This window comes from Haliotis rubra, unplaced genomic scaffold, assembly GCF_003918875.1.
Source record: "Haliotis rubra isolate DU_JTF1 unplaced genomic scaffold, ASM391887v1 Scf31, whole genome shotgun sequence".
Lineage (NCBI taxonomy): Eukaryota > Metazoa > Mollusca > Gastropoda > Lepetellida > Haliotidae > Haliotis > Haliotis rubra.
In genome coordinates this window covers 379,575-399,767 of record NW_025766980.1, presented here as the reverse complement: position 1 = coordinate 399,767, position 20,193 = coordinate 379,575, and the positions used below count along the sequence as shown (strand labels likewise).

At 39.2% G+C, this 20,193-nt stretch overlaps 1 protein-coding gene across 1 annotated transcript in view; it reads left to right on the top strand.

Moving 5' to 3' along the window:
• Positions 1 to 16,889, top strand: part of LOC124283072 (cholecystokinin receptor type A-like) — a 64,084-nt gene extending 47,195 nt beyond the window's left edge. Inside the window, exons 2-3 of the mRNA XM_046719092.1 lie at positions 11,045 to 11,422; positions 13,199 to 16,889. Coding sequence (XP_046575048.1) covers positions 11,045 to 11,422; positions 13,199 to 13,755 — 935 coding nt within the window. The 3' untranslated portion in view covers positions 13,756 to 16,889. The remainder of the gene's footprint in view (positions 1 to 11,044; positions 11,423 to 13,198) is intronic.
• Positions 16,890 to 20,193: the final 3,304 nt, after the last annotated feature.

Genomic DNA, 20,193 nt, shown 5'->3' with positions numbered 1-20,193 from the left:
CATGAAACCGATATCTCGTCCAGTGGAAAAGACGTTCATCGTATAAACGTTATATTGCAAAAATTATACCTTATTGATCTGCGAGGCACTAATCTCAGAGAGTTCCGCCAATCAATTTACAAACAAAAACACATGTGAACTTGACACATTATCAAATTGAATGAAGTCCTGTCATAACTGCAGCACAGATATTCATTTTCAAGAACAACCAGAGCAATCGGTGTTTGCTGTCATGGGAGAAGTATAGAAGCACTTACATTGACACTTGTTTCACACATACCTAACATAAGCAAAGTAATCTAAACATGATTTCACTTTAGCAATACGCCGTTTCGTTGTGAATATAAATACTACTTCCCTACTCTCACCTAATACCAACAACCTGCCAGTAAACATAATACAGCCTGTGTTTAGTTATGTTAATCTCAGAACTACGTATCAGTCGAGTTAACATGGTAACGGTAAAGAAATTATGGCATTAATGAACACTCCGTTGTTTTTACAGTGCGGCATCTGCTCTGGAACGCCTTATACCATGTGTATTTGTAGCGCTACGTTCAGGCTGTGGTATATATATTTATTATGCTCAGCAAGCTGTCATACCTCCATTTATATAGTGAATGGCTGTGTGATGTTGGTGTCCTTTGCCTGTCAGGTTGTATGGTTGCATTAGATTATGGCTAATAGTTACATGCCACTTTATATAGTTAAATACAGAGCAGACTGGAGTAATATTGTTCCAAGTCAGGATATCAGTAACGCGAGTCACTCGTGTTTATGTGAGAGCGATGTCTAAACAAACAATATCGTTAATTAATAAGGGTGGCGCGAAGAAGGTAAATGGGAAAATATGTTCATTGGGATAATGGGTTCGGGAACCAATCCATCTTGTCTGTGTTTGAACAGGTCATGCAGTAGTCTCATGTCTCACTGCGCACTTATATGAAGTGTGTAAACTGTGTGGGATTCAGCAGGTATTGTGTGATTGCAATTGCTGTTTGTTTTCGTGCTTTTAGGCAGGAGACAGTAGCATTTGTGGGAGTTGAAGTCAATATAGGAGGTGAACAAAACTGTGTTTTGTCATAAATCGGTTTATTTTACAGAGTTGGAAAAAAACTGAAGAAACTATTTACATAATCAATCTGCAGGAAACACTGGTATGACACAAAGTACAGAAATCGTACAATGTCTTAAGCCACTGAAACGTTAAATTGGGTAATGTCCTCCGTTTCCATCCAACTTTATGAAAGATTTACTGAGACTTTGAATGTTGAAGCCCTGGTGAAAGTTGAGCAAGATTGAGAGGGCGATCTTTGAAATCTTCGGCGAAAGAACATGTTTGATCGTGCTTGAGAAAGCTAGACATTTAGACAGTCACTGGAGTCAAGCATCCGGGATATTCATCTGCAAAAAGAGAAAAGCGACTGTTGGGAAGATGGAGTCATCCCTCTTGTCATCCAGCCTTGTTGATAGGTTTTGTTACACTAATTCTTAATCTCAGATTTAAACATGAAACAGATGAGGCGATTTCACTTGTCACTTTTTGTATTAGTTCAGGTGGCTAAACCAGTGACGGGAACTGAATATTTGAAACGCTCGGATGTATTTTATAAAATTGCAAAAATGTCAACATTTTGTTTTTTACATGAACCTTTTCTTGGGATTACCTTCACGTGACTTGTGCCGAGAACAACGGATTTTCCTTTCAGAGTGAGAAACCTTGTTGAGATAAACATGTTACGGCTTCTACGATCCTCTGTTACTGCTCCAGGGGAAAGAGCTTTCTTCATAGATTACTTTCACAGCGACATTCGTTGCCCAATAGTATCGTAGGGGACGATGGTGGATAGAAGAGATCATCCAGAAAATCGATGATAAGGAGCACGATTACATAAGCGTAGACCGTGAAGAGAAATTTGGGATCACATATATCACTGAGATTCGGCAACACTTGTGCTTTACAAATTGCATTTTTCTGACAGCCACATTTTCTATAACATCTTACAATGCGCCAATGAAGTTTGATAAGGAAAAAATAACTTGCCACACTCATATTACATCGGTATAACTGTAAAATATACAGAGTATAACGAATTCATTGATTCCTTAAATAGATTTGTGTTCAAGTACTAATGAATTGTGCTTGCTTTCATCTTTTACCTAGCACCTTTTCTTTAAGTTATGAGAATAACGCATGTTAAGGCAATGCTGTAGACTGTACTTGGGACTATTACTATGCATAATATTCTGCTACGTGTTGATTCCCGGAAGTTAAAAGGTAATCCAGGAATCAGACCGTAATAGAACTAGGTGTGAAACCTAAAAACAACAACGCTATATGGTGTAGTTAACAATGCTATACTAAAATAGACATTCACAGATCATTACAAATGTATCAGTACAAAATTGCATGGCATTCAAATCAAGGTAATATAATACAAGAGCAGTGATTATAACAATAACAGTGATGACATTTGGTCTAGGCAGAGTATCTCAGGGTATAAAGTGATCTCATAAAACGCTTTCTTCTTGTAGCTTGAGGTGTGATGAAAGATGAGCGGCAATAGCCTGCTGCCCTATTTATACAAGAGCCAGATGCTAGAAACTTATACAATACTAAGACAAATTATACGCAATAAGCTCCCTGTAGGACTTTCCAGCTCATTCTGTCTACATCAAGTCCAAATATAAAATTACATCACTCGTTTACTGAATCTACCGGTACAATGTATAACAGTTGAAACAGTGTTGCACACTGCCGTATGTAACACATGTATGAGGCGCATGTTGCCCAATCTATGCAAACGTGTATTTGATGCCGAGCTTCCAGAATCGACTACAGCAGACAATTGCTTATTTAAAGATACTCTTTAGGAAACCCGAAGGTGGAAGATACAACAATTGCAATGGTGGTGATAACAAAACAACGAGTAGTCACATACCCACAACTCACGTTGTGCTGATCTTTGACATTAATAATGCAAAACTTATAAACAAATTAAAAACGATTATTCTTTCTTGTAACCATACAGAAAAACAATATACAGTGCATACATATATCCAATGGCAATTCCTGCTTGTTAACTAGTCTCTCATGCCACACTGTTAGATGTGGTGATGCTTCGACAGGAGTACTTGAGGGTAGACATATTTGAAACCTACTGATGGAGTCTGCCTTGACAGGGTCTCTGTTACGTACTCTGTCACAGTGCCTTGATTGAGTTAGTTAAATGAGCTACCTCCTCGAGGTGGCTACAAATATCGCTCACGGAGGCACTGAATTCACAACTCCTTCCACCTCAGACGCTAATCCATTTAAGACATTGATTTTAACCTCCATTTCCTCTGAAAGAAAGATCTCTTTTTACCAGATTACTCTACATGTACATCAAATTCATTGACATTCATTTGCTTAGATATATTTTAAAATGTTTAACTTCCTATAAATCCGTGTTCCGTTTGAATGAAATGTAAACTTGATATGTTTAGTAGGATAGTGACAGCTATTCTCAAGGCTAGTCTACATTAACTTAGATTAATGACGTTGATAATTGGAGAAATCTGCAGTAAAGATTTCAGCGACGTATTAAGCCTGTAAATACGGTCGTTAGTTGGGTTTCGTTAATTAGCTAGTCTCTTGTTGTATTGTATGTGAGGTACATTATGGAATGAATAGAGAGATTATATTTATTCAGTGTATGTTATTTTCATTAGTGAGATGAATGTACTTCTATCAACCAAAGCCAGTCGACGCCGTTGGTTTTTATGTGGCATTTCATTCCTGGGTTTCTACGTGGTTGATCATCCTCAAAGATGGTTCCTTTCAATCCATAATACCATCCTACAGCACAATGGACTTTGTTAGGATATCTGCTGGTATGGGTATGTAATCACTGCACACATCGAACTGCCTTGGTTATGTGAGTGTTCTGACGACACAGCTGTAGTCACAGTCAGTCCGTTGCGGACATGAAGCGATCAAGGCAATGGAGGCGAGGTATAAATCGTATGAGTTAATTTAACCCAGAAGAATAATAAGTAACGATTATGATCTGAAACATACTTCAAGGGACCAAGGAGCAAAACTGAAAATTATATGAATGGGTCACAGAAAAACAGTGATGACGCCAGGGGAAAGGATAAGCTGCGATTCGGGTAGTTACCGCCTTTCAATCCAAGTCTAAGCCGAATTCCACCACCAAGGGGTATCCGTTAGATGTTAGATGACAGTGGGTCTGAATCCTACGATTACCTCTACATATATGTCTCGTGGTATCTCAGCATCACGCCAGCGCACCAAGTAGTACATGTCAAATACCAACGCTGCGTTCGTGAAGGATGCCATCCGTGGTGTATGATTCGCTCATTTTTTCACAAAAACCTGGTATCATTACTCTTTCATAGTGATTCATAATACATGTTTATGCTATAGTGATTCATATGCAGATAGTTACATGTTGTAGAGGACAATTTTATGATAACGAAATTGGTGTTTGAGGCTTTTATTCCAAATTACTTCAGAATCTTCTCGTCATCGTTTTTAGTTCGGTAATCCGGACTTGTTTTGACGATGTCATGTGGAATTCGCTGTTCGTGATTACAATACTTCATCTGTATATGATTCAATGTGACAAGTGGTTAGGCGTGGCGCTGAAATAGTGTCGTAAATGGCAGTAAATTATTCTTTCCGAAATTTAAATAATTTGATCTGAAATAGCATACACAGAATCCTGAAAGTGTAGATAGACAATGTATTGTGCTGTATCTAACCTTTTCAGAGTCGCCAAAGCTATACAGTCAAACAAGCACACATGCGTGCTTACCAAGCTCCATGTAGTTGGTAAACGAACCGACAGCAATAAAGCGACTTAAAGCTAGTCACGAAATATCCAAATATGGCGCCGCATTCCTAAATCCACATGCATGTCTCGATAATGAACAAAATTGGAAAAGCGTCGCATCTGACAGAGGTGTCGACAGATCAGTCTCGCTGGTCACGGTGATGTCCAGCTGGTCAACCAATCAATCATACTGATAACGACTTACTGCTATTGAGCAGCGTTGGGGCGTAAATGTAAATCTAGCGTCCGATAATAGCCACACTTACTGGAGGAGGATGTTTAGCAACAGACTACGGCTGACGAGATCATCCATCATATTAGAACGCTACAGTACTCCCGCAGGCACAACAGCTCTTCAAGAAGCATGCTCACAGCGTTCCCATTACACAAGGGTGGTGCATGTCTATAATCGTTCCGCGATTGTGTCTGCTTGAACGGTTAAACAAGGTCTCATTACCAACTTGGAAATATAGTAAAACAAGTTCTCATCGAAATTTTAATGTTCCGTTTACTTCGTTTTTGAAATTTGTCAATAACTGGGTAGATTTGATACATTTGAGCAGAATGGCGTAGATTTTATAAGCTTTAGTTTTTGTGGTACTTTATGTCATATGTCGTTTGTGTTTGGTCGAACAAAGCGCAAAGATATCTTGTGGCTGTTGAAAAGAGTTTGTTGTAATAATTTGTATCGACCATAAACTGGAAATAACAGTTTTATTGTTTTATATATTAGTGTCCTTTTCTTGTTTGAATGTCCATCTTAGACATTGGGAACACGGGTGTCCCAGTCGGACTGATGCCGTCATTAGGCGTAGAATCACACTCTGTATATGTACCGGAATGGAGTGATCATGAGGTCGAATAGGTCCAATAGTGTCCCAGGATTTGCCAGTGCTACGTCCTTTCTCCTCTGTTTTACCAAAGTCGCAGTTGTCTGCTTCAAATATGAGATTTGATATTTTATGTCGCCAGGGTACAAGCTGCGCATGTCCAAATCTACATGCAAATAGTCTCACTGGCCTCACTTTCTCAAACATCTTAACATTTTAAAAATTAAACGAAATATTCCTCTTTTCCATTCGTTTCCTATTAGTTTTCCATTCCATTTGAGCCATAATGATGAACGATCGAAGATGTACGTGTAGACGTGGGCAATGTTGTGCCCACTTTGAACTGTACCCAAAGACCCTATTCAATTTAGGTTACCACCAGATGCAATTGAAGTCGTGTTACAGGCTGCAATCCCTGGGCTTCGATTCAATCGACAGAGCTGTCTCAACTGCCTGTAACTCCTTAATCTGGCTTAGGTTAAAACAGGCAAGGTAGCAGAAATCAGCACCTCATTTCTAGTCAGTTTGCAGTGAAAACGTACCGATTAATTTCACTTTAAACAAAAAAAAGTAAATCGAATAAAGTGAAAATAAGATTGCGAATCCTCATAATTTTACCTTGCCAATTGAAAATTTAAATCTCAGAATTTTATTCAACTTAGGATAAAAGTTGTTTATTAAACGATCATGGTTTCAAACCGCTATTATTGGTTTGTATTACAAGGGGTTATGCGCATTAGATGAAACACCTAGAACAAGTATGGTTGGTCTAAGTTAACGCTCATCAGTACTGCACGTGTATTTGTTTCACTGTTCCAACAACTACGCTTACCCCCTTGTAATACAAACCAATAATAGCGATTTGAATCTATGATCGTTTGTTAAACAACTTTTATCCTAAGATGAATAAAATTCTGAGATTTAAATATTCAATTGGCAAGGTAAAATTACTAGGATTCGCAATCTTTATTTCACTTTATTTTATTTACTTTTTTTTGTTTAAAGCTAAATTCATCGGTACGTTGTCACTGCAAACAGACTATAAATTAAACGTTACCACTTTCTCCTGAGATGTAAAATTAATGATGCTTCCCATTGCTTCCATTTGGACATGCAACTGGTCTGAACCTGATCATATATCACATTATGGTCATGACGCTATAATTTCTCATCCTTAATAGAAACGTGTTACCAGACGAACCTTTGTCGTACATGTACTTTACTTACCATCGATTTGCTATGATGTGAATACTTGCATTGTTGTTTCCCTTTAAATGTCTAGCCGCCTCCGTGGTGTAGTGGTTAGAGCGTCCGCCCGGAGAGCGAAAGGTCGCGGGTTCGTTTCCCGACCGCGTCATATAAAAACACGTTAAAATATGGTACTTGCTGGTCCTTGCCTTGTGCTCGGCATTAATGAGTAAACCAAGGACTGGACGGCCCGGAGCGGAGTCAATATAATGTGTCTGAGTGGGGCATTCATGCTTCACTGCGGCATGGTATCTGGGTGGGCTAGCACTATAAAACCAGCTTAAGTCTGGGATAGATATATGCGCAAACTATTCTTAAGTACGATGTTCACCTCACCTTATATATGTCATGATATGTTATCGTTCAATAACAATCAAATAGACTGTTCCCTTAAAAGGATTTACCCATTTGAACTTGAAATATTGAAGACAAGTGGGACAGCTTCCTGTGTTTCATATTTGGATCCATGCATAAAGATTCAGAGTGACAAACACTCTCCACAAGGCTGTATGTTTTTGTTTCTGTCGATCAATATTCTAACAGTTCAAGCCATTGGTGTGCACATTTCACAACTTTTGAGGTAAATCGTGCATGCACCTTTCATCAAGATTTTAAGAGTTACACATGCTCTTACTTAGAAGCTGGTCGATTAAGGTTACAACATTCAAAGCTACTGTTACGATTTCAAAACGTTTCATGGGTAGACATGAGGAGGACATTTCCAAATTTGACGTAAATGACGTCCGATGCAATACCAGATTTACTTGGCCGTCAAAACTCTCAATCGTCGTCAGTATTGGCGTGTCGGGATTGTGAGATGCGGAATATTTCGTTCCGCTTATGAGCATGTGTTTTGTAATAGATGACCGGATGTAATAAATGGAGCATGTTGTCGGAAAACCGAAACAGTTATGTGGTGATCAACTGAATTGTCCATACTGCAAACTAACAAGTATCTGCCTGTAAAAGCATCCACAAACTTCGGCGACAGCAAGGTATGAATGGCAGCACAAGTCCTGAAACTGAATCGTGATAAAACAGAATTCTTACTTTGATTTCGAATTTGATAATTTGTAATTCAACATCGACGACTGTACTACCCGTCCTACTGGTACACACGCGCAACGTGTCAACACTGATTGTACCATAAGCAAAGGATTTGTGAAACCGTCTTGAAACACCCCAAACAGACAAACTAAGTCTGGCACACAGAGTTTGGCTGATGCCACCGGGGGTTCTGTCATGACACATGTCCAACAGACCAACAAACATGTGTCGGCTATGGACGGTGTAATTAAGACATTGCCGGGAAGCCAAATCGATTCGAAAAGCCACCAGAAAGCAAAATAATGGGATTTGTTGGGTGTGGGATTGTCCAGCTTTCAGAAGCTTATGGTGTCTAGCGTGGGGAGGAAAGGAACGGTAAATGAGATTATCCTCAACACATTATACTGCGCAATCCACCTGAGGGTGTTTCTGGCGTTGGCAGAGTCTTGTGTTAGGTTCTAAGGTGTTAGGTGTTAAGACACCATCCAGCCCGAATGAGAGCATGAGTAAGGTGAACACTATCTGAACAACACTGCATTTATATACACGTTGAGGACCATTGATGGAAGCGATGGAAATAGCCCACATTGATATCAGTATCAGGCCAACTGAATTCATTTTGATACGGCCTTTAATCTTTGACCGTGTAGTTATTGTTTTAATCTCTACGTCAATATCTGTTCAGATAAATCTAAGGTAACTGTATTATATCTGGGGACAATTCGATCGATATAGATGTTGATCGATTGAAACCTATATTCAGAAGTATCTATATACCGGAACAGATTAGTTAAGGATTCCTTTTTCCATCCGGAAACTATTGGGCAGTCCGTACTGGCCACACTCACGTTTGTTGGTGACCCCTCTCATATTGACCACGCTCACCCTATGATTATGTATGACCTGGTTTACATCCATCAATATTTGTCGACGTCCTCATTCGGAAAGCAATCTCACACTGACTTTGGTCTGATCATATAACCTTTGACCTGACTAATGTAACCCGATGTTCCTTATTATTGACCGTCGGTCGTATGGAACAACTATAAATTAAATTCTGTCAAAGGAAATCGATAATTACTCAATCTATGGTCTATGGGAAGAAAATGTTATTAAAGGCGGCTGGCGTTGTATCTTTCTACAGAACTATGTCTTTAGCCAACAACTTGACTCTTTCACGAAAGTCAGTGAATTGTTATCGTTCTGAAACGTTTGGGGTTACTAAGCAAACACGTACTGGCACATACATGTATGCACTCGTGTATCCCCTTGTTCGTGGAACCGTCTTTGTGGTCCTGTGGACAAGGTTTCGACTCGGAGAGCGGCTGATCGATGGTGGATGGTTCGAGCCCGCGTCACATCAAAAGCATTTATATATGATATTTGTTGATATCATAAGCAGTATTACGATATCAATTAAGGATAGGGGTACAGTAATATGGGGAGTGGTATTCAAATTAATGTGGGACGTGGTATTTCAGTCGAGTGATTGAGTGAATATTGCTAAACGCCGCATCAGGAATTTGGCAGCTATTCGTTGCGAGCATCTCAGTTGAGACGCACTTTGAGACTGGTACAAACAGCCACTGAATGGTGCAGGTGCACCGGTGCATTATTGAAATAAATTCTAAAGCGTCGTTAAAACCGATTTCATTTCACCGTACATCTAGAGGGAAATGCTTTTACCTGACTCTAATATCGTGCAAGTCACATCTGTCACAAACACGTGCAAGTAGTGTTCATATACATCTATTCATTTGCCAAGACACTATCACAGTGAAGTAGTATATGAACATATGACATTTCGCCTTGGAATCACTGTCACACCAATTATTGCTGTCCATAAATATATCCCGTATTGTTGATTGTCCCGTACAGACCAGGTTCTTCTTGCGTGACATTTGATCAGCCCGATCATGTTACAGGTATATTTTTGAGTGACATTTGATCGGTCCTATCATCCTGGTGATTGCTCATCTCCTAACGTCAACTCTGCACCACAGTACATACCACGCTTTGACATTAGTATGTAATTTCACTTTGTCTTTCATCTTAAATGTCGGAAGCTAACGACCGAGCTCAATGGCAAGAGAAAGATATTACATCCAGTAAAAAGTTAATACAAATTGAAACGAAAAATGCAATTAATTGTGAAGATTTAACTTCTTGCTAATGCAAAAGATACTACATCTAGTAAAAAATCTAATGAAAATTGAAACGAAAAATGCAATTAATTTTAAATATTTAACTTCTTCCGAACGCGAATTTCCTTATAACAAACCACTCATATAATATTAGGCACATTCCTGGCAAATGACGAAAGGACCAAAGCCTGTACACTTACACAAGGAATGAAAGCTCACTGAAAATCTGTGAAGACATTAATCGAAAGACCATTTCTAATTTGTATCGTATTATAGTCACTTTGAAGCGTAGATGTATACTTTCTTGTTTATATTATTAATCTTTCATAGTAAAAAAAAGAGTTTTAGCTTTACCTTGGGTAGAGATTTAAGAGCTTCAGATACTTACAGCATAGGTATATCAGATAATGTGTTAGTGTACCTTTAGCAAGACATGCAATGTACTATAATAGGACCAGATCAACTGCAACATAAGTGGGTGTAATTTAATGTCATCAGCATCTTGTGAAGTGTTGCTGAGGCCTGGCATGGTAATGCTTAAATCAAGTGTAGGGTGTTGTAAAACTCACGTGTGATCAATGTAAGTTAGATGTATGGCCTTTGTAATATATAGTTTAAGTTATATCATTACTGACAATCCAGAATCATAATCAGGGCTAATTTGGGAAAGCTCAAATATCAACGTTTTCTGACTTTCCCTTCATAGTAACTTATGGCACCAATGACGTCAGGGTCACCCACCCAATAAGCCAAGGAACACATCAGAGAATCAAAGTTTTAAAACCATGACTAGCGGAGCCTGCTCTGACCATTCACAGGGAAATAACCAATCAAAATGACAAATTATATGTTCCGGTTTGCTATCATTTCATAAAGCATGTGTTATATATACACTACCTATAAATTGTTGACACTTTATATCTTTCCATTCCAGGTGTTTCAGTCGGAGTCAGTTGCTTTACCTTGGTGGCTATTTCAATGGAGCGCTATTTCGCCATCTGTAGACCCCTCCACTCCCGGTCGTGGCAAACCCTGTCCCACGCGTATAAAGCCCTGGCAGTGTGCTGGCTCCTTGCCTTTGTTGTGATGATTCCAATCGCCGTGTTCCAGAAGATCATTCACTATCCCAGAGTCAACGTCAGCATGTGCGCCGAAGTGTGGGGCGACAAAAACTTGGAAAAAGCGTACGCCATTGCTCTAAATTTGATACTGCTTATTCTGCCCATCATCATCATGAGTGTTGCGTACGGGATGATCTCCTATACATTGTGGCTTGGGATTAAGATGGAGGAACAATCGGATAGAAATAAAAGTAAGTATCAAATACCCACCAGATTTGTGAAATGTTGAATCAGTTGGATATTTTGGCGCTGGTGATATTTCCGCCAAAGGAAAGTGTGCTTAAGATGACGTTGTTCTTTGGTTCTGACAGACCAGCGCATTTGGCTCAGGGTGTATTCGTACATGAGATAAGCAGTTCCTCCTTGGAGGGGAGAGTGTGTGTGCGCGTGCGTGCGCGTGCGTGTGTGTGTGTGTAGGGGTGATTATGTCACTTTCGTTTCACACGTTTCCCAAAATTTTGAAATAGCTTCTCTGTACGTATACAAGCAATCTGTATTCACCTTCACCATTTCCGATGTGAAATGCAGCTCTTGATACTATGACTGACACGCAGTGGTTTGTAGGTAATATAAACCCTTACTGGTCCCGCCTTGACTCAGTAGCAGATGTGGCTTGCCCAGGCAAGAACCAGAACATGAGTGTCTGTGGTGTTTAATTTGATGCAATGACTTGTATAGAGGCAACAGTTTAAGATCAATTTGCAGTTCTATTGGTCGATCTAAGTCGTCTAACTCCTTTTTGGGTGCACGTTTATCTCAGTTCAGGACACCGTAATTTCAGCGACAATCTGACAGTGTTAAACCTGGTGAGACACAGTCCAGACGTGGAGTGGCCCTCAATCGAAGTTTCACATGGAAGTTGAATTTCCTTTAACAGCCATAGTCCTTCTTAACTAATGGGTTCTATTATGGTGCAAATGATACGTTCCGATATACACGTGGGATTACTAATACATGTATACTCAACAGTCAATGCACCCCTGGAAGAAGACATGTAGGCTAAGTTTGAAGTGATCGATTGAGTGAGTTTGGTTTAACGCCTCTGTGAACAGTTATTTCAGTTATGTCACAGCGTGTGGGCTTAAGTAGGATTAAAGACCGCAGGGAGTCACCGGCGTTCACGTTTTATATTTAATTGAACTGGGTCTGTGTTTGTCCATGTGGACGGAAGTCCTCGAGTTTTGTCGTACGCTCAGTAGCATTTATCAGTTCCTCTGAGTCAACTACAAAGGAAAAGTTCGTATCGGGCTATTCAAACTACCCCCACAGTTTATATGAGCGTATGATCAATGCACTTGTGTATAGCAGACATATTTCATATTAATTAACTTATCGATTTCCGATTCAACAAAATCAATAATTAAAGGTCGTGTTTGACCATTTGGCGAGCACCAATACAGAATTTTCAGGGATGCATTCCAAAACATTCCCCCACACTGTCTTTCAAAAATTCAGTTGAACCAAACCAGACATTTCATTAAATTACAAGTACAGATATTGTGTTGAGAAAGCAAGAAAAGTAATCAGGGATAATTTGGGGTTCAAACCGGGGTACCGCGACAAATATGTTTCGGTGCCAATTGCCTTTAAAATGAAATCACAGGACAACAGGTTCAAGGGTTCACAAAGCAGCATTTGTACAAAGGAACTGAAGTGACGGATTTTAAAATATACATCACTAAACGAGTGTGGGTTATGCTGCATTTACATATTAAATCAGGGGCATGACTGCTATCAACACCTCTTGACAAGCTGTAGTAAGGAGATTGTGATTTTAATAGAAACTCATATCAGGAAACCGAACTAAGTGACATTTGGAAATTGATTCCACTCACAAACTCGCTGAAGCCATCATCTCTGCAGTTTTATATCAGACCTTCTGACTTTTAATAGTGGTAAAACATTCACAATATGAGAAAAAATAATCAACTTTAAATGTTTTATATTATATTACTATTTTATTACAGATAAGAAGGACAAAAATGGCTGCCTGTCGAACAGCGACCACTCACGAGGAAACGGTGCTGGTTACATGGAGCCTGACTACACAACAACAGCCACCAGCAATACCAAGAGAACCTTCAGGAAGTTTGAATTTAACCGAGCAATGAGGCAGTCAAATAGCGAGAAAAGTCGTGCCGCCAAGAAAAGAGTTATAAAAATGTTGTTCGCAGTTGTGCTGGAATTCTTCCTGTTTTGGACGCCTACCTACGTCGTGGCAACCTGGATTGTTTTCCATGAAGACAGTGCACGGGCGAACATCTCTCCCCTGACGAAATCTTTAATTCATTTATTGTCATATGTGTCAGCGTGTTCAAACCCAATCACATACTGTTTCCTTAACAAGAACTTTCGACAAGGATTTCTGTCAGCGTTCCGGTGTTTGCGAAGACGTTACATATACGCCCGACAGAATGAGTTGTCTTTCTCTGGAAATACTGCAACCACTCGCACAGGGGCAACGAACATGGGGACGTACGATAAGATACACGACTCGGATGATATATCAGAAAAGAGCTTTTGAAGGATTCAGCTGCAACTGGAACAACATCCATTGCAGGTTCATACTCAACGACAGACTGATGTCAATGGAGTTAACCTATGTTTGATATTTATATGCAGATTCAGAAACAATCAGGATGAATACGTTTGGGGACAGGTTTAGTTTTCCATTATATTATCTTTAAATAATAAGCAGCCGGTGGTAGAAGGGGATTGAGGGGAAGACTGAAACGAGTCGACATGCGTCACGTGCTCTTTGAAATTAATGTTTGTATTGTAATAAGGCAAAGGTAACTTTAATACGATAACAATACAGTAATACTACTGAAACATGTAACACAGCGATGAAAGTGAGTATGTCTGTGAGAACTATTTTTTTTCATTTTGTACACATAGCAAACCACTTGTTCATCAACATTCTGACAAACACCTGTTATGTCTGTCGCATGAAGCCGACGATTTCCGAATGCTAACAAAACGTAATCCAATACTGTAATGTCGTTGCAGATGTCGTTATACATTATAACGTCTGTGAGCGCCATGCCAACAACCAAGTGTATGTATTAGAAACTTACCCTCAGATCTTTAGGTACCATATCGGAGGTAAAGATCTGGTCGTTGAGGGATTGCAGGTACTTATACACGGGGAATCTTATGGGTGAAGTTTACGTTGACTGTGTTTTGATTACAATGTACGCTTCGTTACAGAAACGTTTTAAAATATTTCAATATTTTGTGATATTTAATGTTTTGAAGTGGAAGTGTTGTGAACGCAGGGGTTGTCAAAAGGGTCGGAAACTTTTGATGTGATGAAGTCATAATTATTCGGCCATTGACCAATAATATGGTATATACGATGACGCTCAATCAGTCCGAAACGTCAATATCTGTCTGTGTATTCAGTGAGATATTTCCCAGTACCCGTCAGTCATTAATGAAAAGGACACTCTTGGACCAAATGATGTACACACTACACTAACTGAATTCAGAAGTAACTCCGACAATGTATTCATTTGGGTGACAGTTACGTTTTTTATTTATTTTAACACATGCATATTTTGGAACAGCAGTGTGGCCTTGTTTATAGGTAAGACTTGCAAAGTGTCAAAAGTTTTCAACAGGTGCTATGTTTTGCTATAAACAAGGACAACCCAACCTTTCTATTCAAAAGTTCAAAATTAAAAACACATCCATATTTATTTTTGTCAAATGTATTTGCTCATGTCAGAGGTGCAAATTTACATGTGAAAGAAGACACCTTAGCTGTCAGTCATTTGAACATGTTGATTGTTTTCTTGTCAGTTATGGAAATTATACTTGTTCTTTGGAAGGACTAATGGTGTCTCTGTTTCACAGGGATAGGGTCGTCCGGATTTATGGGCTTTCCATTTAGGTACATTGGAACAATTGTGAACTTTTACGTATCTGCAAGTTCTTGTGAATCACGTAAAGGGTTTTTCGGTTTTCAAATTACTATTACCAGCCTAAACATTATTGATACAAATATATGTCGGAATGTTTCTTTTAGTAGGTATTTGTACGATTGTACACAGATATACACACTAGTCGTCTGAAGCTCCAACGCTGAACATTTTGTAAAGTTATGAATACACAGTGCCATTTAGAAAGTAGTCAAATGTAAAACATGTTATATTTGGGATGGCACTTTCTGAGATTCCACCGAAGCAGCGATGGCTGAGTGGGTTAGACGGCTGGGGATTAGATGCCTGACTCCGATGGTGTGGGTTCGAATCCCGGATGGTTCTCAACCCGACAAAAGTATTAGAATATGTATTTTACTGAGAAAATGCAATCCCAAAAATAACATGAATTCATTTTGAAAAGTTGTTCTTTTATTTCTGTGATAATGAAAAGTCTCATAGAAGAAAATAAGAGCAAAATGAGAATTCATGCGATGTATTTTCAGCCCCTGCGCGATTGTTTAGAATGTTATTTATTTCACCGTATCACCCGTATTGATATTAATGTTAAAAGCACGTGCCTTGAGCTTCATTCCATGTTTTCCAGTTTATACTGTCATTATGTTTCTATGTTTCTATGGGACTTAAACGAGCCGCGGTTTCAAGTCGACATATTTAAACTCAAGAACGGAATAAAACAAACATGCCCTGGCATATACATATACATGTACATGAACGTCTAACCAAACTTGACATGCATAATATTCTCAGACCGTATACAAATCTGGTCGTTACTCTCTGCAAGGGCAGTGTACGGAAACAAAGACCTGCATCCTATTCCCAATGTGGTCTGGCCGGACCGAATCTGTTTCTGCTGATCCCGTTACTGAACAGTTGAGCAAGATCTTCTTCAGAAAGATCCCCGGAGCGTGCATGGCCATTCGAAGTCGTCATGTTGTTTTCGGGCAGACAACGTCGATATTGATCACGTGACAAGTCAGTATTGTACATATGTTGACGAGTAACTGTTTAAGCTTTGACCAAACCGTTTCGTTTAAGTTTTCTATTGTTTGGTAAGCACTGAATAGAATTATTTCATCACTTGATGTAGATTAACATAAGTATTTTGTACCGTATAACATTGGCAACATATACACGTAATTCTTGCACAGAACGAACCACACATCTGACACGGGTATTTCCTCCATAATGTACAAAACGCCGTCTTGGGTGTAAACTGCGATGATTTTCAAACGTACACACTCACATACTGTTTTAGAAACACATTTTCCAGTTGGTTCTTAAATATTCTCAAGGCGCCGTGTTCTTATATCATAAACACAGTATTTACTCCAACGACCAGGAACGTTTACGTTTGTATATTGACAGGCTTCCAATCCCATTTTGGTATACGGGTTTCGGTGGTCGAGAAGGTATACTGAGCTCGGCAGTGTGGTACGCAAATGAAGTCATATTTGGCATACAGATACAACATTTGAGTCAGAAATAGTGGCATACGTAGAATATTCCTTCATGTAATATGTGGAAAGAGAATCTGAATTATGCTTAAAATTGAGATTTGTGGTTGTGGTAGCGGGGATTCAGGGGTCTGCAAATCTGATTCAAAGTATAACTAGATGGTAATCAGGATCCAGTTGGAGAGGGATAGGCACTGATATGTACATAACTGATTAGAAAAAGCAAACTACTTGGACTTTCACGATCAGCCTATGTCATCAGAAGCACGACAAACAGATTCCATTCTTTGTTTTCTCTCTACTGAAAATTCGTCATTTCCTTGTTTCAGTGAACATGAAATTGGTATGGAATAATCCGTATTTCGAGTCATGAATAGTACCAAAATGCTACAATGATTATGGTCACAGAAGATAACACTGCAGTTTTCTTCATTGTAGCAAGGTTTCCTGTTTCATATGTTTTCCCTTTTTGCCCCAATGGTTTTTGTATTCATGGAAATAATGTTGAACGTGTACTATCACCATATGTTCATCAAATTTAACTGAACCGTTAACGTCATTGATATTCCCTCATGTGACACGCCGATTGTTGTTTATTTCATTGTAAGGTACACCATATGCATTCGTATTCTGACGCGCTCAATGGAAGAGCAATTGCAGAATGTAATTTGATAATTACAACAGATGTTTGGTACCGCTGTAAATATATATTCAGATTAGGACTTCCATGTTCACTTTGAAAATCACTCATTTAGAATTGAAAATAGCCCTACTACTTGACAGGGGCAGATTAATATTAGGATGTTTATATATGAATTACGGTTTTCAGGATACAACCAGATTTGGCAGATTACTGAACACGAAGGATGCTGTCACCTGCTTAAAAAACGCTAGCCTCAAAAAGTGGCAAATGAGACTGCATTATTCATGCATACGCTTACAATGGTAGAAGGGGAAGGTTTCCTCTTTGGATATCCAGAACGTGTGTCCATCGAAGTGACGAAAATTAATGGTGCTCCACACACTTTCGTTGCACGTAGAACGCCTACTGCTACTAACGCGGTATTCCTGCCGATTGTACCAACGTTGGCTCAGCAGAATATAAACTTTAAATATTATTATAATTAATTATCTCGAAGAGGATAAGTACTGAATAAGGGATTAAGTGTCCATCATTATGTTACAGTTTCCCATGTGACGTCATGTCAATGTGTTATAAATGAATTTTGTTATCACCGTGCTTTCCCAGCTGCACAGCTCTAAACTGTACAAGGCCCCGCTCCACAGAGCAACGTTGCGAGTGCTAAGATTGTTTTGCGAAACGGGGCAATGGACAGTGGTAAATATTAAGGATCACATGTTATGAAATTGCAGACACTATTTTATGTACTTGTTCGTGTGTGTTAGGTCAATAAAGCATATGTTTGTTTACATGTTTTGGAAATAATCCCGGATCGATTTGTTTCAAAAGGACCAGTTGATGTATATGCATAGAAGTGGATTGATATCTGGATATCTAACATACGTTCATACAGCTTAAACGTCGTTGTCGTTGACGTCACACGCATCACCAGTTCCGCTATATGGCGCTGGATACGCCTGGAGGGTCAACGCTGCAGTATATGCATGGTCAAGCCGCACGGAGCAATATTCCAGCTATATGAATGCGGTGTGTAAGCAATCGAGTATGGGCCAGACAATCCAGTAATTGACACCATGAGCACCGACCAGTGCATTTGAGATACGACGAAATGCATCAACCACGTACTGAGCCTGACCCATCAGTTCTAACGCTGATCTTCACAGGTAGATAGGTCATACCGCCATACAAGCGTTCCAGAAAGTAATCATGATCGGTTGACCACGTTTCAATTACGTTGGCCACCTCCTCTGCTTAGAGGATAGACCAGTGGTTTGATTCCTTGCCAAAAAAAGCAACTGATGATACTTGTTGTCACCTTTCTCTGCTAAAGTAAGTGTGTGTTAGTATTTATCGTTAAATCGCAATATTTCAGCCTTATCGTGACGAGAACAATTAATTATCAATAAAGATCAACAATATTAGAAGCTTGAAAACTGTTTACGATGAACAGTAAAACTATAAATGTATCACAGAGATGTAAAGCTAGCATGTAACTAAAAACTTTTTCTATAATGCAAGACAATACAATATAAAACGGGCTGATAACCATGTTCTGCTAAAGATAAAATAAGTATGGTTGGTTCCATGTGGGACATGCATTTATTAAACTCTGGTATGGTATCTCCAGGAAATCTTCGAGAACAGGTGCATCCTCCTTCAGCCCGGACAAACAAAAGAACACACGCATCACCTTACCTGTTCCTAACGGAAATGAACACAGGCATCAGTATGGCTGTGCTTATACCCTATTAATTAATACAAACTGTCAGTGTTTTTCTTCAGTTATAGTATATTAGGAAGGTATTTGCAAGGCACAGGGAACGTGTGAACACAATGTGTTGGTGCGGTTGCTTAATATCAACGTTGTCACGGGCCGTATTAGACACGACGTTAGCCCTAGCAGTCGGAAAAGGGTTAAAGATCAGAAAAGGTGAAATGTCCACACTATGCCAACCCAAGCGAACACAAACACACTCATTATCATCGGTATCAGTAGCTTCTTAATAGTAATATGACACCAAAATCGGCATACAGCCTCTTAAAAATGATAACACACGTAGCTTGATACGATGACAATAAAATCGGCAAACACCTATATACATTGTACAAGAGTCGATTGAACAATTGCGGCTGTATCATGAATGTTTATGAATCCACCATCAAAGCACTAATGATATCAGGTGTTATTCTGATCAACCGGTGGCACATAATTTATGCAAAGGGTAGTCACAGTTTCACCTGAATAAACTCTGGAATGCATAGTCAAAGTCAAAATAAGGAATTGCATCGGACATGCTTTTTGTCACTGATGACTCCAATTTCAAATGTCCTATAAATACATGTAAAAAATGGAACCTTTTGAAAGCGTTGCTGAGGTCAACAATAGCAGTATGAAGCTTGATGAAAAGAGCATGCTCGAATGAACCTCAAACGTAGTGAATAGTAAACGCCAAAGGCTGGAGCTGTTGGAATATTGCCCTACATGAAGGGAAAGTTGACCACTGGAAAGATGTCGCTATTTGGCATACATAATTATTCTTTTCTTTTTCATGCATATATCCCAGCATCTGATGTTCAACATCTGAACTAAAGAGGGCCAGGAGCGTTGGCTTTTTCCGTGTTATCGTGCCCCGATGGCGTTAACAGCTGCTCTGAACCATTCTATACACTGGCGGCTAATTTACTCATTTACATACGCACTTTCCCAGATTGGCGATTATTCAGTCTCCATTTACAAAACGAGTAAACATATGTGTTTTTTCTTTCTATATTTTTGTTTTCAGTAAACCAGCTAATGCATTTACATAACTAGGTTAGGGGCAAGCAAACCAATTACTGCCGGTGACGGTATATAGCCACAAAATAGCTATAGGGAACTATCAACCAAGTCACAGTACCCAATCCATTAAGGTTTTTAC